The 27,025-nt window shown below is 39.4% G+C and overlaps 2 protein-coding genes and 1 pseudogene across 4 annotated transcripts in view; 2 read left to right on the top strand and 1 right to left on the bottom strand.

Moving 5' to 3' along the window:
* NAA50 (N(alpha)-acetyltransferase 50, NatE catalytic subunit) overlaps positions 1 to 5,908 on the bottom strand; it is a 29,495-nt gene extending 23,587 nt beyond the window's left edge. Inside the window, exon 1 of one of the 2 annotated variants that reach the window (XM_010361020.1) lies at positions 5,550 to 5,908. In XM_010361020.1, coding sequence (XP_010359322.1) covers positions 5,550 to 5,557 — 8 coding nt within the window. In that variant the 5' untranslated portion in view covers positions 5,558 to 5,908. The remainder of the gene's footprint in view (positions 1 to 5,549) is intronic. The other variant, XM_010361018.2, reaches the window with a different exon arrangement.
* Positions 5,909 to 6,611: 703 nt separating this feature from the next.
* ATP6V1A (ATPase H+ transporting V1 subunit A) overlaps positions 6,612 to 27,025 on the top strand; it is a 64,216-nt gene continuing 43,802 nt past the window's right edge. The window contains exon 1 of the mRNA XM_010361017.2: positions 6,612 to 6,713. The gene's annotated coding sequence lies outside the window, so the exon portion shown is untranslated. The remainder of the gene's footprint in view (positions 6,714 to 27,025) is intronic.
* Positions 6,658 to 18,946, top strand: LOC115900444 (annotated as a pseudogene). Its single transcript, XR_004060129.1, has 2 exons — positions 6,658 to 6,713; positions 18,192 to 18,946. The product of XR_004060129.1 is annotated as a non-histone chromosomal protein HMG-17 pseudogene (transcript).

The following is a 27,025-nucleotide window of genomic DNA, read 5'->3' on the forward strand; positions in this document are numbered from 1 at the left end:
GCCATACCCAGCTAATTATTTGTAGAGATGAGGTCTCACTATGTTATAGCCAAGCTGGTCTTCAACTCCTGGGGCCAAGTGATCCTCCTGCTTGTCGGGATTATGAGTGTGAGCCACAGCACCCAGCTGAGAATCAGCTTTCACACTATAAAATTTAAAATTTAGTTCTGTCATATAAGGCACATTTTTTTTCTGTTTTTTAAAGGTCGCTTTTGAGACTCAATGACAAAAGGTGAACAATAATCAATTTGGTAAAACAGATTAACAGTACCCTTTAAAGCTTCTGTTTCTATGTCTACTAATGGCTTCCCCACATAGGCAATATCATCTAGACTATACTAGAGTTTTCAATGACTCCATCATAAGGACTAGTGATGGTAACAGAAGCTTTATCACTTTGAACTTCACAGATGTTATCAAACTGAGACACTGTATCTCCATCTTTTACATAACATTAACAGTTACTTCTCTAATCCTTTGTTCAGTGTCTGAGAGTCTGAACTGAACCTGTCCACATACAGCATTAGATGTTTTCAGAAAATGATGTGGATGACTATACTTGAATGAAGGATAATCAAAGAAATACACACAATTTGGCTTCAAAACATGAACATTACTACAAGTTGGAAAACAGTGAAACAAATCAGCTGCCCAGCATTCCTGCTCCAGGTCAACACACAGACTGCAGCCATCTTACCCAGGAAATGGCAACTGTGCCACAGACCACAAGGTACATTTTAACTGTTCAGTCGCCAACTGTAGCTAGTCACAACTGTAGTAGACAGAACAATAACATTTTGCCATTAAGTTAGGCATTGAATAGACTTAAATATAACTCTCATGTTCACGACGGGAAGAATGTTTCTACTGGGTTACTACTGGTATTGTACTGGTTACTGCAGGCTTCGTTTAAAAAAAAATGAAGGCCAATCATTTGAATAATTGAGAAAGAGTATCTCTTCAGATGTCACACAGCTGAAAGCCATAGGGAGTACCTGGAAGAAAAAATCAGGAGTCAAAAAGATTTCCACAGGCCAAAATGGAGGATGTGGCGAAGCAAAATTTAACAAAGATATTAGTTTGGTCTGGGCAGAGCTTTATAAGGTTTAGAAAGAGATTTTAATTGACAATACAGACAATGCCCAACAATGTAAAATTAATTTGACCATAAATTACAGTAACAGGAAATACATAATTTAGGCCAATAATAGTTCTTACTCTACTGATATGTGCAGTAATATTCACATAACAGAAGTCAGGATCTTTGAAATTATGATAAACAGGGAATATATCTTGATTCAATAAGATGAGTGCTTGGACTAAGTCACTTTTAAAAATCTTTTCCAACCCAGAAAGTATTGATTATTCTTTGTTTAGAGCTTTACTAAGAGTTGTATGCAATTTCAGGAAGAAATCACACCACTAATGGCAACACAACATGAGTCAACAATGCACACAACCGTATAGGCAGCAGTTATACTGCTAAATTACACGATTCTATTTACAGATAGATGCAAACACTTGATCTGATGCTTTAACTATACAACTATGGTATAGCTGCGCCATATCATTAAATACTGAAATAAACTTTATTATGATTTACTTCCCTTTTATTTTTCTTTTATTGGAGAGAACAGTACATTGATTTAAAAAAATCTTATGGTGTAAGCAGGTTATATTTTATATGAATTCATCTCAACACAACAAGGGCACATTACAAAGTATTTGTTAAAATTCACTATCTCAATCAACAAACCACAAATTATTTGTTTTACAGAAGGAAGGAGTATAAACTGTAGGTTTACGAAAGGTGTCAAATGCTACATCAGCCTGACTAGCTTTTGGTTTTGCTGAAAAACAAAACAGCAATACAACCTTTAAAAAAAGTTTTCTGTTTTTTTTTTTTAAGACTAGGTTTCGCTCTGTTTCCCAGGCTGAAACGTCGTGACAAGATCATGGCTCTCTGCAGCCTTGAACTCCGGGGCTCAAGTGATCCTCCTGCCTCAGCCTCCCAAGTAGCTGGAACTACAGACTTGCACCACCATGCCTGGCTGATTTTTTTATTTTTTATTTTTTTTAGACAGAGTCTTGTTCTGTTGCCCAGGCAGGAATGCAGTGGTGTGATCTTAGCTCACTACAACCTCCACTTCTCAGGTTCAGGCGATTCTCCTGCCTGACTTATTTTTTGTAGAGATGAGGTCTCACTATGCTGAGATGCTAGAAATATTCCTTCTGCCTCTTTCCCGTCCATATGCTGTTAGAGGTAACCACTGTTCTGAGTTCTTAAAGTTTTGTTTCTGACTGCAGAATCCTACATTTTAATTTTATTTTATTTGGTAAAATGCCTCCCTTTACTATTCCAAATAGTAATCTGCACTGTTCCATATTTATATTACTGCTACCTACTTTCCCATCTTAGTCACATATTCATATTTTGTTAAAGACATTTTTTATTAGGACTAATTTGCATCTCTTTACTACAATTGAAGGCTAAATGATTTGGTTTTATTATACTTTCCATTACACTGCCTAATTAGATTGCCGCCTCATTCATGGTTATCTGTGGCATACCTTCTTGCTTGAAATCGCCTTCCCTAGAAAAGAGGAGATAAAAATGCCACCCACAAATTCAAACTACAATGTCCCTGGTTCACAAAAACAGCCAACCTCAAAAGGATGTAACATCTCCTAGTATATCTCAAACTTGTAGATGTGCATATAAATTACATTCAGTAGTTAATAACCAGAAATTTATCTTCTATGGAGGAAAGACATGCCAATACAATGGAAAGTCCTACTGCTACTACTAATAAAAATACTCACAGTAAAAATATGAAGAAAAACCAAGTACGTTTTAAGTTTCAATATGATAGGCAACATAGGCAACAGTGTACAATTTTAAATATTTAACTGGTTTTGTGTTGGGACTTCTGCAGTTTCCAATTTTAGATATTTCAATTTACTGTTTACTTAGCTCAATATACGACAGAACACTTAGCAAATAAAATTTCATACAAAAACCACATAATCAGGACCACTGTTTCATTTTTACAGGTCATTCCACATTAAGAGTCAGGACTATAAAACTGACCACACTGTGCACGGTGGTACAAGTTTTGGAACTGAAGGCGCTTAACTTATTTTAAACCTATACTGTTGTAGGTTCGGTATCCAAACACAAGGTTCACACAACTCATTTGCTGAGTGTCTTAAATACAGACTTAGCACCCGAGAGTTCATTTGTTAAATTAAAGGGATTATTCCTGTGAAATCACCTTAAAGGTTTACAGTAAAGAATAAAATTCTAAGCTCCCAATCATAAGAAGTATTAAGAACTTCACAGGCATAGTTACTGGCATAAAGGTACAGATTCAATAATTTTAAGTTTCCTCTAAATTCGGCCAGTTACCCATTTCTAGGGATCTGCCTTCATCAGGTTACATGTAAATATCCATTTTAAACAGAGATAATTGCTCCATGAATATACTAATTAAAGGTAGATTGTGAATAATATGACTGTTCAGCTCCATTTCTATCGCCACGTTAGGTATCAGAAAGAACATCACACCCTATAGAGTCTGAACTAGATTGAAGATTTTGGATCAAAACATACAGAATAATTTCCTGGCATCCCCCTTTGTAAATCCATGGCGATTTCAACACTGGGAACTCTTCAGCCTCGTTTTTCTTAACAGAACATGACAAGTAAGTATTGAGTGCCTGACAATGAGTACAAAAATGAGTAAGAGTCAGCAGCTATGCTCGAGAAGTGCAGTATATACCACCCTTGGTGGCTCACGCCTGTAATCCCAGCACTTTGGGAAGCAGAGGTAGGTGGATCACTTGAGCAGGAGTTTGAGACCAGCCTGGCCAACACAGTCAGACCCCCGTCTCTACAAAATATACAAAAATTAGCCAGGCATGGTGGCACGCGCCTGTGGTCCCAACAACTCGGGAGGCTAAGGAGGGAGGACTGCTTGAGCTTGGGAGGCAGAGGTTGCAGTGGACCAAGGTCGCACCACTGCACTCCGGCCTGGGCAATAGAGCGAGACCCTATCTCATTAAAAAAAAGAAAAGAAGAAGTAAAAGAAGTGCAGTATAGCAGAAAAACAACATTCTCCAAATATGTTGGATTGTCATCTGAAAGAGCCGAACTTCCCAGATCATGATTCCAGTGGGGCAAATACTTCCTATACCCGTTAATTATATTTCCCCAACTGGAACTCTTTAGAACTTGATGTGAAACAATGTAGGTATTGTGAATAGTTCATGGTTCTTAAACTTTAAAGATTCTTAATACAAAACATACAATTCAACATTAGAATAAATATACAGTATTTAAAGGAAAATTAGAGTAAGGAAACATGTTACAGACCTAAGACCAAATTAAACTTTCTTCGAATCTCTTCAGGAACCTCAAACACCGATACAGAGAGATATTATTTAGCTCCTTGTTTGGGGATGTATGAGATTACGGTGAAAGTGACTTTTATTTCATTCTCAAAAGGGCTGTTGAATAGTTGGAATGACTTCGTTAACTTAAAACATAGTTACGATTTCTTAATCGATTTACAGAAACAACAAACTAAGGCATCGCAGAGAGCTTTTTAACGTTTATAAGCTTCATTTCTTTGAGGGTAAAGACAAGTTCCAAAACGGCTTATTGATGCAATGCTTCGGAAAAATGTTATGTAATTAATATATTAAAACTATACAAATTAATGGTAAGGAGACATTTCATAAAAATTTAAACAGTCGGTCCAAAATAATTCCTGATTTTACCTAAGAGGCAAACGATGAATGACCAAACATTAACTTTGCCAATCACCTGAAAGGAGCAGCGTGGTAAAACTACCCAGGACCGCATCAGCACTCAGGGGCAATAGTGAACTACTGAAGCAATAGCTCCACCTACTGATCCACCCTATACTTCCTTAAACATGTTGGCACCCCAAGTCTACAGTGATCGCGCTCTCTCCCCCCTCCTCCACTCGCTGTGACCCAACCCAAATCTAGTTGAGTCACTAGCTCTTAATACTCATCACCGTGCTCTTTATTCCAATTTCTTCTTCCTCCAGAAGGTTCTGCACAGCTCCCAAGCGTGAATAAAACTGAAAGGTGTCAAACACCGCAGTTCCAGAGTTGAGTCTGGAGGTGGAAGACAACCAAACCACTCCACCTGGAGCGGCGGGCCGGCGGGGCTCAGCGGTCGGCTCCCGGGAAGGAGGCCCCGGGCGCCTCACAATAGCCTTTCCATGTAGCCTTTCCATGTTGCCCCACTCAGCCACTTCTCTCCACTCAACCCACAATCGTCCTCCGAACCGAAACCCTGAAGCCACCGGGTCTTGCCTCCGCTGGCCCTTCAGCCCGCCAACAGCCCAAGCCTCGCCTCCGCCCCCTCCGGGAGCCGATGAAACTGAGAAGGCGAGAAATCTCCCTCCGCCGGTCTTCGCCCTGAATCTCTCCACGCCTTCGCAGCTCTCCCCCTCTCCATGGGCCCGGGCCCTTCTACCCCGCCGGCCGGGCCCTGCCCGGCTGCCCTTCCTCACCCTTTCATCTTCCCCGCCTGCTGAGGCCGTCGTTACCACCGATATCAACGCCGTCGTAGTCGCCGCCCTCAGGTCTCCGCGCCCTCAGCTCGGGCCACTCAACCCCGCAAGCCGGCCTCCTAGCCTGGGCAGGGAGCTGGGCGAGCAACGAAGGCCGCGAGAGTCGAGTGAGGGCTTGAGTCTGGTGGGGGCGGGAGTGTCTCCCGCCGCCGTGCTGGTGCCGCCGCTACTCCACACGTGCACTCGGGTCTCTCAGCTCCCTCCCGCCGCTGCCGCCAGCCAGACCCGCTGCCGCGCTGTGACCTTTCACCCCGCCCCTCGCGCGCCGGCGCGTCAGCCGCCTCGCGCGCAGCCGCACTGCTCGCCTCCGCGCACTCTGCCCCCTCCACTCCGGAACCTCCATCTTTCTCCCGGACTGTGCCTTCTGGCGTCATGCTCCTCCTTCCCACCCCCTTACGACACTACTTGTGGGGCTGGCTCGGTAAGCCCTGGCGGTAAAATCCAGATTTTTCCACCCCTCCCTCTCCTATCCCATATCCGCAAGATTGGTTTTCTCGGCCCCGTTCTTCCTGGTTTGTGGTCTCCAGAGTGACCTTCAAACGCTCTTGCCTCCTAGTAGAGTTTTATAAAGTTGGTTCTTCCAAATGTAAAGAAATCTGTGTAAAGCTCAAGTAAGTTGGGTGTTTTAAAACAAACGTGGTTAACAATCAGCCGGATAGATTGGCTACCCTCCAGCACGCCTCAAGTTTTGACATCACGTGATTGGCCCAAACCTCGGAGCCTGGAATTTTACCGGCGAACTCCAGAGGGACGGAACCCCACCGCCATTTCCTGTCTCTCGATCGTGGCGTGAACGTCACTTCCTTAGCAATGCGCTCTAACTCTTGCTGTCCACATTTTCCACATTGTGCTTTACAACATAATCCTTGTGAAAAGTTATCGTTTATTTCTTTAATTCAAGAAAATTAATACCAAGGGATCCGTAAAAATACAAGCCTCCCGAGATGTAGCGCGCCGGGTTCGGGGAGGCAGGGCGGAGCTCGACGTCACGTGACTGGTTGGGTCCGCCCCTCCCAACCCTGTGCAGCTGAGGACTTCCCCACCGTGGTGACAGAGCCTCTGGGTCCTCGGTCGGTACGGTCTCTGCACCTCGCGCCCCAGCAGGTGAGCGGTTACCGGTAACCGGCGAGTGGTGGGGATAGAGGGGGTGGAAGGAGGCAGAGGAGAGAGAAGGGAGAGTGTGAACGGCGACTTCCCTGCCTGAGGCTTCCTCCCCGCCGTCACCCTGCACCGGCGAGGAGCTCATTTCTCCTTAACCCCCGCTCCCCCAAGTGTGGTCATTCCTGCTCCTTGGGGTTTGAGATGTCCACCTTTCCCAGGGTTGGAAGTGAGTGCGGCCATTATGGTTCCCAACTCAGAGCCTTTGGGGCTTCGGGTAGCAGATCGTTTCAGCCATTTCACAGGGTCTGCAGTAGACGTTAGGTCCCATTCCTTAAAGCCGATTCTTTGGCCAAGGTCCTCATTATCCTTGCCCTCAGCTCAGAGCTGAGGAGCGGGGAGGTAGCAAAAACCCTGGAGGCAGAGGCGTCTCCGGTGAGACAGGCTTGGGAGGGACTGTCACTGATACGGCCCTCACTGCAGAGTCACTGAGAAGCTTCCCTCCGAAGGTGCTTTCTCAGTAATTCTAAGGGTTTTATCTGACATACCTGCAGGGAAGGTTCCGTAGATGTTCACGTGCTTCGGATGGGACTGGAAGGGTTAAAGAAGGGCTTTTACTTTTTCTTCTCTGAAGGAGAGGACAGTTGAAGGAATACTGTCTTCAAAACGGGAGGTGTTAGTAATGCGACAGTCTCGATTGAATGAGGAGGCGTTGAAAGATGGTGTTGTGGTGTTGTGGTGTGCAGGAGGCCCAGGCTGGTTTAGGGAAAAGTAAGTAGGGTTCCCTGAAACCGAAATAAGAAACTGATTGGGTTGGAAATACTGTTAAACCAAATTTATTTGGCCATATGCTGAAAGGTAGAATCAAGTCGAGATGTTGCTGTCTGCACATGTTTTCTGCCTTCAATCCTTCCCTTTTTGTTATTTTTTCCGTAAAATATAACTTAATTGACACTCCCAATCTATTCCTTGACCGGCTTTGTGGTAAATTTAGGTTAAGTCGCATTTGTATCGCTCTTTAGCTTTCCCCATTTGTAAAACTCCCGGTGCCCTCTTCAGATTTTGATGAATAGTATTTTGTGAAAATACAGAAATTGTTGTCCAATTGAAAATACAGGTGTTGTCCAACCCAAGTACTCCCGTTCCTGTAATGTATTAGCAATGTTTTGACCCCAAACAATGTGCTTTAGGGAAGAATGTTTTTCAGTTTGTGGTTAAACTTTTTTATTTATACTGCAAACTCAGAAAATTCCATGCTGCTTTTCAATTGGAGGTCTTACAAATGTTACAAATTTGATTTTTACAATTTAAATTACACCTTAATATGAAAAATTATATGCTCAGTTAAATCTTGTAGTTTTCTAACTAAGGTAAAGACTGCTGAAAAATGAGGAAGATGGAATCATCTTTGAGTGGTGGATGTGACTGATTTATTTTTGTTTTTCTGTGTCTTCCAAATTCTGTACAATAAACTGGTCTTATTTTGTTAAGGAGAACAAAAGTTAAAATTCTACAATAGTAGCAATTTAACAAAGTATTTTTATGGTAAGTTCAAAATACATAACCTGCCTTATTTTGATGCTCCTTAATAGAAAAAACCTCGAAGATGTTGCTTTCCCCAAGTAATGAAGATTACTATTATCTCTTGTGAATTTACCATTTTAACATTTCATACTTATGACGCATACTGGACAATAGACTAATATATTGATACATTTATGTCACCATGCCTGCTGTAGATATATATATGTAGTTTTATCTATTAATTTTCTCCGTAGTAAGGTTTCATGTGGTCTGGAAGTCCTAACTGGTCCTGTCTGGCTGAGACCAAAATGGGAAAGGGAAAACCAGCTAGAAGCATTGACTACTAGAGGGGAAAATGTCAGTATGAAAGTGGTTGGATGAGTCTGCAGTTTTACTTCACAGTTCCCCCAGTTTTAGAGAACTTGTGAAAGCAATAACTTAGACCACTGATGAAATATAGATTAGTAGTGGGAATTGGTGACTACATTGCTGGTAAGGTTAAATGTGAAAAAAAACTTTGACATTATACACAGATCACACACACACACACACATACACAGGATTGGAAGCCTGGAAAACATTTCTGAGACTAGCCTTATCAGTTTTCGAGTGTTACATGTAGAAATCTTAACATTTATTAGGGAATTGTGCTATAGTCCACCATTACGTAAAACATAAGGGTTTAGTTTTGTTTTAGGGCCCTTGGCACTTCTGGTTTTCTTTTCCTGAGGTCTTTCTTGTTTTCAGTGCCTTTATAGATTTTTGCCACCACTAAGAATGCTTTCTTCCCCCATGGGCAGAGGTAGCCACTCAGTCCTATAGACTTCTAATCATCATCATCATCATCATCATCATCATCATCATCATCTTTTCTACTCTTCTACTTGTACTTCTAGCATTGTATTTAATTGCTGTTTCCTGAGCTGTTCCTCAGCAAATCATAAAGCTTCCAGGACTGTGAACTATAGTACTATTGTGTCTTCAGCACCAGAATACTGAAGTACCTGATAGGTACTCAGTAAATTGTTTATTGAATGAATGTTGGACAATTAGACAAGGAAATTAAACCACTTTAATTTTTGCAGATCATAACTCTTCCTAAAGTTGTGCACTAAATGTTAGCTTTTAAATATAAACTGGTAATAACCTTCCAAATTTATGGTCAATGCAATAGATAAAAACCTCAGATGACTTTATTAAGGCTAAGACCAACTTACTTTCACAGCATGTTGGTTTACTAGTAAATATGGTTCTTATCAAAATGTGGGGGAGAAGGGAAGAGGAATGAATTGTACTAAATGAAAAAGTGGCTCTGCATGATCTCTAAGTGGACTAGCACTAGACTAAAAGTCAGAGGATCTTCATTCAGCTCTGCCACTTTAGTTATATGTCCTTTTAAGTAATGCTGGGGAGGGGTTCAGGTTTGATACTTAGGAACCTTCCTATGACATAGTCCCTGTGTAATCTATGTGAAAATATCTTAAAAACTAAGTGATGTCTGTAATCCCTGCACTTCGGGAGGCCAAGGTGGGCAGATCACAAGGTCAGGAGATCGAGACCGTCCTGGCTAATATGGTGAAACCCTGTTTCTACTAAAAAAATAGAAAAAATTAGCCAGGCATGGTGGCACGCACCTGTAGTGCCAGCTACTTGGGAGGCTGAGGCAGGAGAATCGCTTGAACCCGAGAGGTGGAGGTTGCAGTGAGCCAAAATCACGCCACTGCACTCCAGCCTGGGCGACAGAGTGAGACTCCATCTTAAGAAAAAAAACTAAGTGGTGTGTAAAATGGTAAAGCAGTGTAGCTCAGACTTTACATGAATTGATTTCCCAGTGATAGAGACCTAGTTGAAGTTCTGGCCTTACCACTTAATAACTATGTGACTTTGGACAGTGTACTTAAGTAAGGTTAAGTTTTCTCATGTTTAAATCTATACCATAGGTGCTATTAAGTTAGCTCATGAGTGTATAATGCCTAGAACATATTTTGTAAAAAAAAAAAAATTTTAATTAATTTGACTGATAACTACTTTGATTTTAAATACTTAATTTCTAAAGAAGACTTAAAACAGCCCACAGAATTGACTGATGTCCCTGTGAGCAGCAGGTTTGGGGCATGAAGAAGGGAGTAGAATTTGAAAAGAAGCTATTACCCAAAAAATGGGGGAACAAGAAAAATGTACTTGTAGCAAAGATTCTAAAACAGATTTATTAATTGTATCTGAAAAATATCAAGATAAAGTCAATTATTTGGGCAACTACAGTGTCTTAATATTTTCTGTGTAAAGATTTTCCAAAGCTTGTAATCATTAATATATGGAATCAATTTAAGGAGGCAGTTTTTCAATTTTGAAGTTTTTATTCCTGCAATGGATTATAGAAGTATGTTAAAATTGTACAGATTGTAGAGCAGGGACTTTTGAGTTAATGCTTATAAGCTTAAAAATTTTGTGTTTTCAAAAAAATCAAGTGTTTTTATATCTTATTTTTATCCTTATATGAAATAGACAAAGAAATGTAGGGAACATAGTGGAGACGTAAACTAGAGTAAAATTCTTCCCTTCTTAAATTCATGATTCACAAGGATTAGTAGTTTTGCAATGGAAAATGTCAGTAAATTAAACAATAATTTAAGTATAGCTATCATGAGTTTATGAATCACTTTAATCCTGAAAAAAAAAATTATTCATTTGTCCTAAGGAAAGATTTTATTAGGAGTTTCTTGACTTTTCTTTAATGTTGTCTGTTATAACAAGTGTATTTATTGATTTATGAATGAATTTATTCTTTATGCTAAATAAGTTTATTGTAAATAAATAAATTGTGAGCAATAAAAATGTTTTCCATACAATTTCTGAAGAGAATATTAAAGTTTTGCTATTCTCTTTTTCCCCTATGGGGAAATTAAAGCGACTTTGATTTTTATAAGTGTATTCATTTATATTTAGTATATACATATTATGTATATACTATATATAAAGTAAATATTTGTGTATAAAGTTCATAATGTGTGTGTATGTATATATAAAGACAGCTGAAGTGGATATGTACCTTCATAGTAACATATTTATTTTTACCTGAAACTATTGAACTGATCTTTAGAATTATATGATTTATTTACATTTGAAACTCCTTTCTGTATATTTCTTTGTAGTTAGCTCTAGTTAATAAATTTACAACTGTGATTAGCAGTTTTTAAAAATTAATAGTGTATCATAAGTATTTTCAGATTTAAATTTTAGAAGGAAACACTTTCTTATATCAAGGTTTTAAAAATCACTATTATTTTTCGTATTATTATTATGACTAACTTACAATAAAAATTCCAGTTTTGGATCTTAATGCTATCTATTGAAACTGTTCTCTTGGTGATAAGCCTTTAGAAAAAATTTTTATCTGCAATATGTCACATTTTGTTTCTTTTGTGAAAAATAATTAAACTTATTTCACGGAAAATAAGTGGTATATGATATGATATTGAAGAGTTTCAGATGTGCTTGAGCAATGAAAAGCACCCAGACTTTGTAAGTTTTTAGTTCGTAGTTTAATTTTTTTAATGTTTATTTAAAGGTAAAATAGAGAAGACTAATTGAATTGGAAAATACCTATAAAATTGAAAAAAGGGCATATGTGTAATAATAATAGTATATACATATGGAAAAAGTTGTAAGGAAATGCATCAAAATAAGTTACTATCTCTAGATTGATGCATTAAAGAAAAAATTAAAATTTATTAGTATACCTTCTGTATGTTTGAATTCATAATATCAATAGATATTGAGAAATATTTCTTAATTTGATGTGGAAAATTAAGGCACCTAAATAATTCTTTCATCTTAACTACTAGGATATCTTAAGTGAAAATGTTTTGTCTTATCCAGATAGCTGAGTAAGTTATTTAATTTTATAGGTGTGTGGATATATTTTTAATCTTAAGTATATAAGTGCAGCAGAATTTTGAAAAGCAGAGTAAATCTCAGTGTATAACCACATTTGAAAGGGATAATTCAATCCAATGGTGAAAAAAGCACATATATATCATAAATGTAACTGATACAACTTGCTCATCTAGAAGAAAATATAATTGATCCAATACATTGCAACATATGCAAAAACTGATTTCAGATGGATTAGAGGCTTAAATGTAAACAATAAAATATTTAAGATATTAATCTCCTAAATTTTCTTTATACATACAATCTAGATGTAGTTTTTTAAACCAAGATAGGAAACCTAAAAGTCATAAAAGTGCAGATAGATATGTGAGACTGCATAGAAACGAAGGATTCTTTAGTGGCAAAAATAAAGGACCAAAGACAAAATCAGGGGGAAAAACAGACTTGAAATGTATGTAACAGATGAGTTAACCATTGTAAGAACTCTTACCAATTAAGAAAAAGTTCGGCCGGGCGCGGTGGCTCAAACCTGTAATCCCAGCACTTTGGGAGGCCGAGACGGGCGGATCACGAGGTCAGGAGATCGAGACCATCCTGGCTAACACGGTGAAACCCCGTCTCTACTAAAAAAAAAAAAAAAAAAAAAAAGAAAAAGTTCACCCAGTAAAAATACAGATAAAACATGTCACCAGAAGTTCACAGAAGAGAAATCCAAACATTCAACAAACATAAAAGGATGTGTAACCTTACTAGTAATCAATATACTAACAATGAAATATTCTCTGACAAGCAAAAATTAAGTGGTAAACCTACTATTAGCAGGGATATGTGGAGAAGGATTATCTCATAAAATGCTAATGGAGATGTGAAGTGCTAGAGTTTTTTCCAGTAAACAATCAGGCAGCATGTGTTAATACTGAGAATACATGTATTTTCCACCCATCAGTCTAACTCCATGTAATCTTTTCCTTAGAAATAAAAGCCCCAGTAAGAGTTTACATGAGTGTTAGTTGCAACACTGTTTCAATGTTTCAACGTTAGTAGTGGCAAAACACTTGGAAACAAAGGGAATGCCTGTTAATAGAGGTATTGTTATATAAATTATGGCCTAGACATTTTATAGAATGTCCTGGCGGGGCGCGGTGGCTCAAGCCTGTAATCCCAGCACTTTGGGAGGCCGAGGCGGGCGGATCACGAGGTCAGGAGATCGAGACCATCCTGGTGAACACGGTGAAACCCCGTCTCTACTGAAAACAAAAAAAAAACTAGCCGGGCGAGGTGGCGGGCGCCTGTAGTCCCAGCTACTCGGGAGGCTGAGGCAGGAGAATGGCGTAAACCCGGGAGGCGGAGCTTGCAGTGAGCTGAGATCCGGCCACTGTACTCCAGCCTGGGCGACAGAGCGAGACTCCATTTCAAAAAACAAAAACAAAAACAAAAAACAAAAAAAACAAACAATGTCCTGAAGTGATTAAATGGTAGGAGTTAAATCTGGTGATTAGAAAGGGTTTCCAAGTACATTCTGAAAGGATTTCTTTCATGTATCTTTTCTTTTTTTTTTTTTCTGAGATAGGATCTTGCTCTGTCACCCAGATTGGAGTGCACTGGTGCTGTCTTGGCTTACTGCAACTTCCTCCTCCTAGGTTTAAGTGATCCTCACTCCTCAGCTTCCAGAGTAGCTGGGGCTACAGGTGTGCACTATCACACCTGGCTAATTTTTCGTATTTTTGGTAGAGACAGGGTTTCACCTTATTGCCCAGGCTGTCTATCATGTATCTTAAGAAAAAAAAAAATTACAAAGTACAAAGAAACATTTGTAATGATGTCTCATTTTTTATAAAACCAGTTGAAAAACACCATGAGTTTTGTATATTTTTACCTGGTTGTCACCATTGGAAAGAGGAAATAAACAGAAAAAGGAAAGAGAGTATCCATGGTAACATATTTATATAAAACTACATGTTTGTACATGTCTGTGTATAAAATGGATTATAGGAGACAATGGGCACTAAGGTGATTTACTTTCTTCCTTACACTTTACATTATATGTTTTTATTTTTACAGTGGACGTGAAATGTTTCTGTAATTAGGAGAAACAGGGTGGGCATGGTGGCTCATGCCTGTAATCCCAATACTTTGGGAGGTTGAAATGGGTAGATCACTTGAGCCCAGGAGTTGGAGACCATCCTGGGCAACATGGCAAGACCCCCTCTCTACTAATAAAAAATAAAAAATTAGTTGGGCATGGCGGCACGTACCTGCCTGTAGTCCCAGCTACTCAAGAGGCTGAGGTGGAAGGACCACTTGAGCCCGGGAGTTCAAGGTTTCAGTGAACTGTGAATGTTCCACTGCACTCCAGCCTGGGCATCAGAGTGACACCCTGTTTCAAAAGTAAAAAAAAAAAAAGAAAGAAAAATGTACCACAAAATGATAGGGATTACGAAATAGGATTACAAATTGGCATGTTATTTTTGGTATGGATAATCAGTGCTCTAGACACACTTTCTGCCTTAGAGATGTAGACCACATTGCACAAGTATGGGATCTGTCACCTGACTTAATCATATGGCAGAATCATAAGAAAAGTCCCTATTTGGGTTTTAGCATATAAACTGGATCACAAGATTAACTTGCCTTAAGAAAACTCTAAGCAAGAACTTCTTTAAAGAAGCAAAATAGAAAGTATTTATAATTGTTTAATACTTGATTTCTGTCCTTTTAAAAGTATCTCAATAGAATACGTCATTCAAAGCCTCGGTAGAAAACAGCAGATGCTTTAGAGTTGGTTTTGTTGCATGCTTAAAGTAGCAGTATTTTTTTCTCATGTTGCTATTTCTTCCCCCTTTTCATTACCAGTTTTATTAATTGCATATATGTGCTTTAATGTAAGCTGTCCAAAGTCTTTTTTACAAGAGTTGGGATATATGTAAATAAAAATAACTTTAGAGTAGTATTAACATGGCAAAGAAATGAAGGACACCAGACTATGTGAGTCAAATCCTGGCTCTGCTTCCTAGTTGTGTTACTTTGGGGGGGTTACTTGTGTCTTTTTGCATTGCATTTTTCTCAACTTTAAAGATAATAAGAGTATTTAACTTCACTGGATGTTGTGAATAATATAAGAGAAGTGAGTGGAATAATAACTGGCACATAAGAGCCATATGTATATTTGCCAGCTGGATGCAGTGGCTCACACCTGTAATCCCAGCACTTTGGGAGGGCGATGCAGGCGGATTACTTGAGCCCAGGAATTGAAGAGCAGCCTGGGCAACATGGCCAAACCATGTCTGTACAAAAAAAAAACCATTAGCCAGGCATGGTGGCGCACACTTCTAGTCCCAGCTACTCGGGAGGCTGAGGTGGGAGGATTGCTTAAGCCTGGGAGGCAAAGGTTGCAGTGAGCTGAGATTGTGCCACTGCAGACCCTGGGTGGCAGAACCGGACCCTGTCTCAGAAAAATATATATATTAGAATAATATAAATATGTGCTATTATTTGCTCAATTAGGTGTAATTTATAATAGTTTTTCTCGCCTTAATTGTTTTAACATTCATTGACTCATCCAATATTTTTAATTCAGTAGAATGGGTAATACATGTATAAATATGGTAAAATTTATATATTCATACAAGTGACTCATCCAATATTTTTAATTCAGTAGAATGGGTAATACATGTACAAATATGGTAAAATTTATATATTCATACAAGAGTGCTTTCTCTCCCCTCATCCTTATTCTTTTCTTCCACCATATATTCATCCACAAATGGTAGCACCTCTTCATATTATTCTGGACCTTACATTTTTCACTTAAGAGTATTACCTTGGAGATCTGTTTACATTGATACAGTTAAAGCTGCCTCCTTCTTTTTAATGATAGTTTAGTATTCAATTGTATTAATATACCCTCATCATCATGTAACATTTATTGAGCGGTTACTCCTGATCCAGATGCTTTCTTAATACTTTAGTTTTATTAACTCATGGAAACCTCATAGCAACCTATGAGATAGGTACTATTTTTCCATATTTAACAAATGAGGAAAACTAGGCACGGGATGATTAAATGTCCAACAGTCACACGGCTCGTAAGTGGTAGGGCTCAGGATTAGAGCGCAGGGAGTCACTTTCCAGAGATTGCTGCCATAATACCACTAAACATGTAGCCTGTCATAGTATTACAAGGTATTTAACCAGCCTTCATATTAATGGATATTCCCATCTTTTGCTTAAGAAACAGTACTATAGTTAATATTTTGTTAATAAACAATTTGTACACCTACAGTAAATTCCTAGAAATGGACTAGCCATGTCAAAGGTAAGTACAATTTGAATTTTGGTGGGCACTGCCAAATTGCTTTCCAATTTAGGGATGTTCAGAAGTTCACCTTTGTCCTTAGTAATTTGCCAAAATCTGCCATTTAGCTAGAGTCTTTGGAAGGTGTGCTTTTAACATTTCTAGCATCCCTGAATTGTATGTGATCTACCATCATGTAATAGCTTAAGTTACTGTCATATAGAATTAACATAATAATGTCAGTATGAGAAAAAGGTGTGACCTTTGGACTTATTACTTTCAAATAATAGTAAATATTTTAGATATAACTTGAAATGCTCCTTAATGTGATTTATACACTGAAATTCTATCAATCAAAGTTTGAATAGATACTGTTGAAAGAGTAAAATGCTATAATTGTTAATAATTGTGAAAGTTGCTGATTTTATGTACCAAGGCAATTATGTAAGAGTGTTCAGCCGGGCGCGGTGGTTCAAGCCTGTAATCCCAGCACTTTGGGAGGCCGAGACGGGCAGATCACGAGGTCAGGAGATTGAGACCATCCTGGCTAACACAGTGAAACCCCGTCTCTACTAAAAAATACAAAAAACTAGCCGGGCGAGGTGGCGGGCGCCTGTAGTCCCAGCTACTTGGGAGGCTGAGGCAGGAGAATGGCGTAAACCCCGGAGGCGGAGCTTGCAGTGAGCTGAGATCTGGCCACTGCACTCCAGCCTGGGCGACAGAGCGAGACTCCGTCTCAAAAAAAAAAAAAAAAAGTGTTCAAATAGTTAAATAGTGATTCAGATTACATTTGAATATTAAGAGTGTGATAGCTAGCTAAATATAGGAATAACTGTGTCCTTTCTTGTGAAAAGTGAGTTTTTGATAATCTGTGAGTCCTAGTCTTAGGTAATGCAAAATTAGGTTGTGAGGAGCTTTATTTAGATGAGTTATAAAATCCACAAATTATTTTGAGTATAACACACTTGGGTTCAGTGCCCAATATTTCACTTTTTCAAGAAAGGAAAAAATATCTCTTACTGCGAATTTAAGAAGCAGGTTGACGGACACCAAACTCTTCAATGTGATCCAAAAACAGACACTTAAAATACAGAATCTTCTCAGGTCCCAACCTAGTGTTCCTGCAGTGCCTGAATGTGGCCCTGTAGTACCTGCTTATTGTACAGTGGGGTGTGTGTGTGTGTGTGTGTGTGTGTGTGTGTGTGTGTGTTTTAAATATGACCTCATTCTCCCTCAGATACTCTACTGGGGATAGGGACAGCTTGGAAAGTAGCTGTAAATAGAGAAACAGCCTGTCAGAAAAAGTTCTTTATTGCGAGCAAATTATACTTCAACAGTAGTATAAAGCAACAGAAAATAACTTTCCCTATACCTCCACCCTACAAGTGAGCCATTGAGCCATATCAACTTTGATGTCCAAATTATTAGAGCTTAATCTGAGTCTTGGACAACAAACCCTTCTATGCCTCATGGCACGAAAGTGTATTCAAGATGGAGTTAATATTTTCCTAAATTCTCATTCAAGATATTATAAGCTGATATGCCATTAGCCCCGTTCTGAAAATATAGGTGCATAAAGTACTTAAGAGGCATATCTGACTTCTATACTGCTGAGCTATTAAGTGACTGGAAATTCCCAGAATTAGCTAAACTTAGCAGGACCAGAGGGTGCCCACACAGCCTTATCCAGAGCCACATATATTCGTTCTAAATAGACAGACAAAAAACTGGTTTGGTTAAGTTTTCATCTGTTCCTCCTATGCTGTTTCTAGGGTTAAAATTCTCTTAACAAATTTGCATAGGCCAAATAGTCCTTTAGAAATACTCTATTAGGAAGCAGTGTGAAGAAGAAGAGGCGAGAACGACCCCCGGACCGACCAAAGCCCGCGCGCGCTACATCCCGTGTCCAGCACCTACGTCCCGCCGCCGTTGCCACCATGCCCAAGAGAAAGGCTGAAGGGGATGCTAAAGGAGATAAAGCCAAGGTGAAGGACGAACCACAGAGAAGATCCACGAGGTTGTCTGCTAAACCTGCTCCTCCAAAGCCAGAGCCCAAGCCTAAAAAGGCCCCTGCAAAAAGGGAGAGAAGATACCCAAAGGGAAAAAGGGAAAAGCTGATGCTGGCAAGGAGGGGAATAACCCTGCAGAAAACGGAGATGCCAAAACAGACCAGGCACAGAAAGCTGAAGGTGCTGGAGATGCCAAGTGAAGTGTGTGCATTTTTGATAACTGTGTACTTCTGGTGACTGTACAGTTTGAAATACTATTTTTTATCAAGTTTTATAAAAATGCAGAATTTTGTTTTACTTTTTTTTTTTTTTAAAGCTATGTTGTTAGCACACGGAACACTTCATTGTTGTTTTTGGGGGAAGGGGCATATGTCACTAATAGAATGTTTCCAAAGCTGGATTGATGTGGGGAAAACACCTTTCCCTTCTAGTTTTGAGAGACTTCCTCTTGGTTCCCAGGAGGAGGGATTCCCTACTTTGACACACATGGCCACCTTGGCACAAAAGCCTTGTGGTATGGAAAAACAAATTTGTTTTTATGTCCTCTTCTCCCTTTCCATCTTTCAGCATAGACTTAACTCCCTTAAGCGCAGACATCTGTTGGGACCTGACCCCTAGTCATTGGTTACCAGTGTGTCAGGCAATCTGGACTTTCCAGTGATGCCACTGAGATGGCACCTGTCAAAACAGCATTGGTTCCATTTCTAGATTGTGGATCTTCAGATAAATTCTGCCATTTTCATTTCACTTCCTGAAAGTCAGGGTCGGCTTGTGAAAAGTTGTTAAAACAACATGCTAAATGTGAAATGTCAACCCTCACTCTAAACTTTCCCTGTTCAGAGCATCAGATGAAGATTTCATTGGGTTTTATAGTGGCTTTCTGATTTTTGGTAGTCCATTGAAGAAGGGAGTTTGAAAGTTGTTGTATACTGTTAACGATTGTCTGCCCATGTCCTTCCTGAAATACCATGATTGTTTATGGAAAGTATCTTTAATAAAGCTGGATACAGTTTGAAAAAAAAAAAAAAAGAAATACTCTATTAGTCGACTGGGCCCAGTGGCTCACGCCTGTAATCCCAGCACTTTGGGAGGCCAAGGTGGGCAGATCACAAAGTCAAGAGATTGAGACCATCCTAGCCAACATGGTGAAACCCATCTTTACTAAATATACAAAAATTAGCTGGGCATGGTGGTGTGCGCCTGTAGTCCCAGCTACTCAGGAGGCTGAGGGAGGAGAATCACTTGAACCCGGGAGACGGAGGTTGCAGTGAGCTGAGATCACACCCACTGCACTCCAGCCTGGCAATAGAGTGAGATTCTGTCTCTAAAAAAGAAAAATAAATAAATAAATATTCTATTAGTCAACAAATAAAAGCAAAAGTGAGTATATGTTCTGTGGAAGCATGCCTTTATAGGAGTCATGCTGGCAATAACTTGTGCTTTTTAAAAAGTAATTTTATTGAGATATAATTGACATCTGCACATAAAGTATACAGTTGGATAAGTTTTAATATATGTATATACACGTGAAGCCAACACTGTAATCAATATAGTGAACATATCCATCACACCCAAAAGAAGTTTCCCTGTGCCTCTTTTGTCCTTCCATACCTCCTCACCTCCCTTCCTTAGCCATCCACTGATCTATTTTCTATCATTATAGGTTAATTTGCATTACGTGTATTGATGATTCATTTTTTCCTTGCTGACTATTGTTCCATTTTATGGATATACCATAGTTTCTTTATGCATTCACCCATTGATGGATATTTGTGTTGTCTTTCCACTTTTTGGCCATTATGAATAAAGCTCCTGTGAACATTCATATAAGTCTTTGGACATAAGCTTTCTCATGGGGAAATAGCAAGGAGTAGGATGGCTGAATCATATGGTACGTGTAAGTTTAACTTTCTAAGAAACTGCCAAAATGTTTTCCAAAGTGGTTGTACCATTTTACAGTTCTCCTAGCAATATATGAGAGTGTTAGTTGTTCTACATCCTTACCAACACTTCCTTTGTCAGTCTTTTAAACTTTTAGCCATTCTGATAGTTGTGGAATGGCATTTCATTGTGGTTTTAACTTGCATTTTCCTAGTGACTAATGAGCTTGAGCATCTTTTCATGTACTTTGCCATCTATCTTCTTTGGTTAAGTGAATGTTCAAATCTTTTGCCTATTTTAATTGAGTTTTCCTATTACTGAGTTTTGATATTTGTGGATTCTGGATATAAGTTCTTTGTCAGGTTTATGTCTGTAAACATTTTCTCCCAGTCTTTACCTTGTCTTTTTGTTCTAACAATGTTTTTTGATGAGCAGAGATTTTAAATTTTCATGAAGTCCAGTTTACCATTTTATTCTTTTGTGGATGGTGCTTTTAGTGTTATGTCAAATCCAAGGTCACAAAGGAAGTTTTATAGTTTTAAGTTTTACATTTAGGCCTACCATCCATTTTTAGATTTTTGTATATAGTTATGGGTTTGTTTTTTTTTCATTTGTGTATACATTGGTTTTACCACCACTTGTTGAAAAGACAATATGCTTTCTCCACTGAATTGCCTTTGCACTTTTGTCAAAAGCCAGTTGTCCATATTATGTGTTGGAGTAGAGCCTTTTTGAGCTAATAAATTTTGTAGAATTTTAAATAATAATACTAGGCAGATTAATAGAGATTAAATTTTATCTATTCATTATAGAATTATATGTGTTCTACTGTTCACAAGATTGAACAAAATGACCATTAAAATTATTAATAAAATTATAACTTAATAAATTGAATCAAATTTATTATTTTCTTAATATTTAAGAATATTTGACAATAATTTTTGATCTTAGAAGGTCATTCTGTGATGGTAATATTTGGATTCAGCTTTGGCCTCAAGTGAATATTTAAAAAATCTTGGCCATCAAGCATTAGGCCAAAATGTGTATTTAGCATACTTTGAAAGGGTTTTATCAGTTTTCACTCAACGATGAGAGTTTCTGTTTCCCCTCACACCCTTGCTGGTACTGTCACTGAGCAACATTTAGTAACTGCCTACTATGTGCCAAGGTACTTTACTGGATAATTGGGGTGCTCAATAAACAAAGCAGAGATGGTCCATGTTTTTCTAGCATTTACAGTCTGGAAGTGAAGACAGACATTGAACAGCTTCTTTCACATTTTTTAATCACAAGAGTAGTAAGTGCTACTAAGGAGCAATATTAAAGACCTTGAGCACATACCACGGAGCAGGCAGTTAATTTCTTAGTAAACCATACTATTTAAAACCTCTCCTCTCCCCACAACTAATTTAGTTAAATAAACCCTGGTTGTTAATCATAGTATACTAGGTAAACTGTTAGAAACACAAATTTCTTGTCCTCTGAATTGAGAATGTCTGGACTTTTGACTATAGTCATTATTTAAATCCACATTGTGAGGTGTTTTTTCACCTATCTTAGGCAGTATTCTTTTCCTCTTATCCTTTGTGCTTTAGGATATATTTTTATTGCAGAGATTTTATGAATTCCTGAATTAAATGCGAACCTATTTATATGACACTCTCTTGTAAACATTGGGTTGATATACCTGAGCACAGTTTATGAACCTTTGTCCTCTTCTATTCCAGCCATTAAATAAATGATAGGATGGATTCATTTAAATGTAGATATCATCTTTTTTTTTTTTTTTTTTTTGAGAGGGAGTCTCGCTCTGTTGCCCGGGCTGGAGTGCTGGAGTGCAGTGGCCGGTTCTCAGCTCACTGCAAGCTCCGCCTCCCGGGTTTATGCCATTCTCCTGCCTCAGCCTCCGAGTAGCTGGGACTACAGGCGCCTGCCACCTCGCCCGGCTAGTTTTTTGTATTTTTTAGTAGAGACGGGGTTTCACCGTGTTCGCCAGGATGGTCTCGATCTCCTGACCTCGTGATCCGCCCGTCTCGGCCTCCCAAAGTGCTGGGATTACAGGCTTGAGCCACCGCGCCCGGCTTTTCTTTTCTTTTCTTTCTTTCTTTTTTTTTTTTTTTGAGACAGGGTCTCCTTATGTTGTTCAAACTGGTCTTGAACTGCTGGGCTCAAGCGCGATCCTCCCGCTTCAGCCTCCCAAGTAGCTGAGAATACAGGTGTGAGCCACCGTACCTGGACAGCATCATTTTATAATATAAGTGTAATAGCAGTTGGTAGAACGGTTTTAGTTTTGATGCTGTCTCATTTTTGTTCCTTGTATGTGCGTCAGTCTCAAATGCCTACATTGCTTATATTTGGCTAGTTTAGCTACTCATGTTTTTTTTTTTTTTTGGCAAAGCCATCAAAATTTGCTCAGTAACAAGAGTAATATGGTAATTGTAAAGTTTTAAAAATAAGTTTCGGCTGGGCGTGGTGGCTCACACGTGTAATCCCAGCACTTTGGGAGGCCGAGGCGGGTAGATCACCTGAGGTTGGGAGTTCAAGACCGGCCTGACCAACATGGAGAAACCCTGACGCTACTAAAAATACAAAATTAGCCAGGCATGGAGGTACATGCCTGTAATCCCAGCTACTCTGGAGGCTGAGGCAGGAGAACTGCTTGAACCCGGGAGGCGGAGGTTGCAGTGAGCCGAGATTGCGCCATTGCACTCCAGCCTGGGCAACAAGAGCAAAACTCCGTCTCAAAAAAAAGAAAAAAGTTTGTAAGTTTTTTAAGCAATTACCTTTTTAAAGTAGTTATACAGTTTCTAGTTTGACTTCTTTTGAAGGTGATAATTTTCCTGCATGATTGCCTGAATTTTAAAAAAATTGGTAAAGTCGGCCTGGGGCGGTGGCTCATGCTTGTAATCCCAGCACTTTCGGAGGCCGTAGCGGGCGGATCACCTGAGGTCAGGAGTTTGAGACAAGCCTGGCCAACATGGAGAAACCCTGTCTCTACTAAAAATACAAAATTAGCCAGACGTAGTGGCGCATGCCTGTAATCCCAGCTACTTGGGAGGCTGAGGCAAGAGAATCGCAAGAACCCGGGACGTGGAGGTTGCAGTGAGTCGAGATCACACCATTGCATTCCATCTTGGGCAACAAGAATGAAACTCCATCTCAAAAAAAAAAAAAAAAAAAGAAAAAAATTGGTAAAGTCATTTCATAGGCAGTTAATCTGACAAAAGCCTATCCAAAAGCCAGTCATTGCAATGCTAATACGCCATGAAGGTTGATGATTCCAGAAGAGAATTTGCTGATGACAGTCCTTGGCACTATAAACTTGGAATTGTAGACTATTTAACATAAGAAATTTCATTATTAAGTACATTTTGTGTTGGGGGGAATACTGTAGGATTTCAGATAATTTAATACTACATTTTGTTGTCATTGGATTTTAAAGGTTTTTCTAATATTGCAGTATAACAGTAAACATGTATATAAATAAGTCCTTATCCACATGCCAAATATATTCCCAGAAATAAAATTTTTGGATCAAAAGGCTTGAACATCTTTAAGGACTGAGTTGCATATTGCCAATTTTTTCCCCATGTTTCCTACAAAATAATAAATCCAAATTGACCTCTTCTTGATGGTTATGGGTCATTCTTATTACCATTAGTCAATTCACATATCTTTCCTTTTCACCTTTGAGTTGAAGTCTCGCTCTGTCTCCAGGCTGGAGTGCAGTGGCGCGGTCTCGGCTCACTGCAACCTCTGCCTCCCGGGTTCACCATTCTTCTGCCTCAGCCTCCCGAGTAGCTGGGACTACAGACATCCGCCATCACGCCTGGCTAATTTTTTTGTATTTTTGGTAGAGATTGGGTTTCGCCGTGTTAGCCAGGATGGTCTCGATCTCCTGACCTCTTGATCCGCCCGTCTCGGATCTAATTACAGTACTAATTACAGTACAATATTTATATACACGAGAAGTCAAACTTGCCAACTTCAATAGAAATAGAAATAAAGTGAAGACCTAAGAAACAGGAGAACAAAAGATCTCTGAACTGGTATAATGACAGTCTTAAAGCTTCTGCACATGGCAAAAGACCTTCATACAGTCTTAGGACTCAATTTATGCACAATTAAAAATTATTATCTAATACTTTGGACCACTGTTGATTTAAAGCAGCAAATCATTAGAGAGTTACTCTATAAGAATAAATGGAAGGGCTGGGTGCAGTGGCTCATGCCTATAATCCCAGCACTTTGGGAGGCTGAAGCGGGAGGATCACTTGAGCCCAGGAGTTCAAGAGCAGCCTGGGTAACAGAGTGAGACTTCATCTTTACATAAAAATCAAAAAGTTAGCTGGCGTGGTGGTACATGCCTGTGGTCCCAGCAAGGGAAGCTGAGGCAGGAGGACTGCTTCAACCCAAGAGATTGAGGTTACAGTGAGCCTTGATTGCACCACTGTACTCCTGCCTGCGGGACAGCGCAAGACCTCGTCTCAAAAAGAAAAAGAAAAAAAAGAAAAAGTGTGTTAGCAAAATGTTAAAAACAGCTCAAGATAGGAAGCAGTCTTGATATGCAATAGAGAGTTATTATTAGATAAAGTATGGTATCTATTTAATGGAATGGTATACGGTTTAAGATGACACAAAGACTGTGTAGCCATAGAAAAATTGAAGTAAAATAATTGTATTCTAGTATTGATTACAATTATGTAAAAAAATTGTGGGGGAATAATAAAGTCAATCACATTCAAGTGGTGAGACCTTTCATTAGGTATTTTTAAAATTATAAGCATATTGCTTCTGAAAGCAGATTTTAAAGAAAGGTGTGTAACAAATGCTTTCTTTACTATTTATATTGTTGGCTGTCTTCTTGGCTGTTTACATCATAGGTTAAGCTGTAAATCGATAGGATCTTCTTTGGTGTCTTGTTTTTTCTTTGTAACCTGAAATCAGGAAATTTTCCTAAAAATTCAAATGTGGGATATTAAGGTAAGCTTTACAATTACTTTTCTCCCTTTAGTTTATCAAGTTTAAGAAATAAAAAAAATAAGGCCCGGCACAGTAGCTCATGCCTGTAATCCCAGCACGGAGGTGGGGGGATCACTTGAGCCCTGGAGGTGGAGGTTGCAGTGAGCTGAGATTGCATCACTGTACTTCAGCATAGGTGATAGAGCCAGACCCAGACCTTGTCTTAATTAAAACAAGAAAAAGCAGTAATTTCTTACCCTAATTCTGTTTCAGGTAGCTTTGTTGTTCTGAACTTAAAATAATTGACCAGAAATTTTCCACTACTGTTCTCTATTTTTAATAGTAGCAAAGTTGTATTGAGTCTGTGGGCATCAGTATTCTGATTATCCTCAAATATGCCCATTTTCCTCTTAGATATGTCCATTTACTTTGTAGTCACATTGATGTTTTATCTTTTTTTTTGGCTAATATAGTCAGTTATGTTTGTGTTATAAAGCTAGGTATTAGCAAAATACAGTGTTACGTTTTTTAAAAATCTTAGTTCTGTAAGAGATGGGGCCAGGTGCAATGGCTCATCCAGCACTTTGGGAGCCCGAGGTGGGCAGATCCTCTGAGGTCAGGAGTTCAAGACCAGCCTGACCAACGTGGTGAAACCCCGTCTCTACTAAAAATACAAAATTAGCCAGGCGTGGTGGCGCATGCATGTAATCCCAGCTACTTGGGAGGCTGAGGCAGGAAGAATAGCTTAAAACCAGGAGGTGGAGGTTGCAGTGAGCCGAGACGGCGCCTTTGCACTCCAGCCTGGGCAACAAGAGCAAAACTCCATCTCAAAAAAACAAAAAAGAGAGAGAGATGGGTGGCCAGACGCGGTGGCTCGGCCTATTATCCCAGCACTTTGGGAGGCGAAGGTGGGCAGATCACTTGAGATCAGAAGTTCGAGACCAGCTTGGCCAACTTGGTGAAATCCCATCTGTACTAAAAATACAAAAAAAAAAAAAAAAATGGTAGACAGGTGTGGTGGCACGCACCTGTAATCCCAGCTGCTCGAGAGACTGAGACAGGAGAATCACATGAACCCAGGAGGCGGAGGTTGCAGTGAGCCAAGATCGCACCACTGCACTCCAGCCTGGGTGATAGAGCAAGACTCCATCTCAAAAAAAAGGAGATAGGTAATTTAGGAACAGTCAATTCTTGTTCTACTAATTACTCCTTAGTTTGTGAATGACCCATTATGTCACCTTTTTTTCATCTTCTCCCTTTTGCCGGCATCTTATCCATTGTCATTCTAACATAGGGTCAGTAAGTAATACAAAAAAAGTCTAGTTTGATTGCTATAACAAATGGCCATAGACTATGTGACTTAAACAGCAACATTTCTCATGGTCTAGAGTGTGAGAAGTCTGAGGTCAGGGTGCCTATAGATCCTGTGTCTGGTCAGAGCCTGTTCCTTCTGGCTTGTAGATGGATATCTTCTTGTATCCTCACATGATAGAGAGCAGAGATCATCTCTCCCTTTCTCTCTCTCTCTCTCTCTTTCTCTTTTTTTTTTTGGCTTCCCTTGAGACACAGTTTCGCTCTGTCACCCAGGCTGGAGTGCAGCAGTGCGATCACGGGTTAGTGCAGCTTCAACCTCCCAGGCTCAAGCAGTCCTCCACTTCAACCTCCTGAGTAGCGGGAACTGTGGGCGCACACCACCACGCCCTGCCAATTTTTTAATTTTTTGTAGGGACAAGTTCTCACTATGTTACCTATTC

Source organism: Rhinopithecus roxellana, chromosome 1 (genome assembly GCF_007565055.1).
Source record: "Rhinopithecus roxellana isolate Shanxi Qingling chromosome 1, ASM756505v1, whole genome shotgun sequence".
In the NCBI taxonomy this organism is placed as follows: domain Eukaryota; kingdom Metazoa; phylum Chordata; class Mammalia; order Primates; family Cercopithecidae; genus Rhinopithecus; species Rhinopithecus roxellana.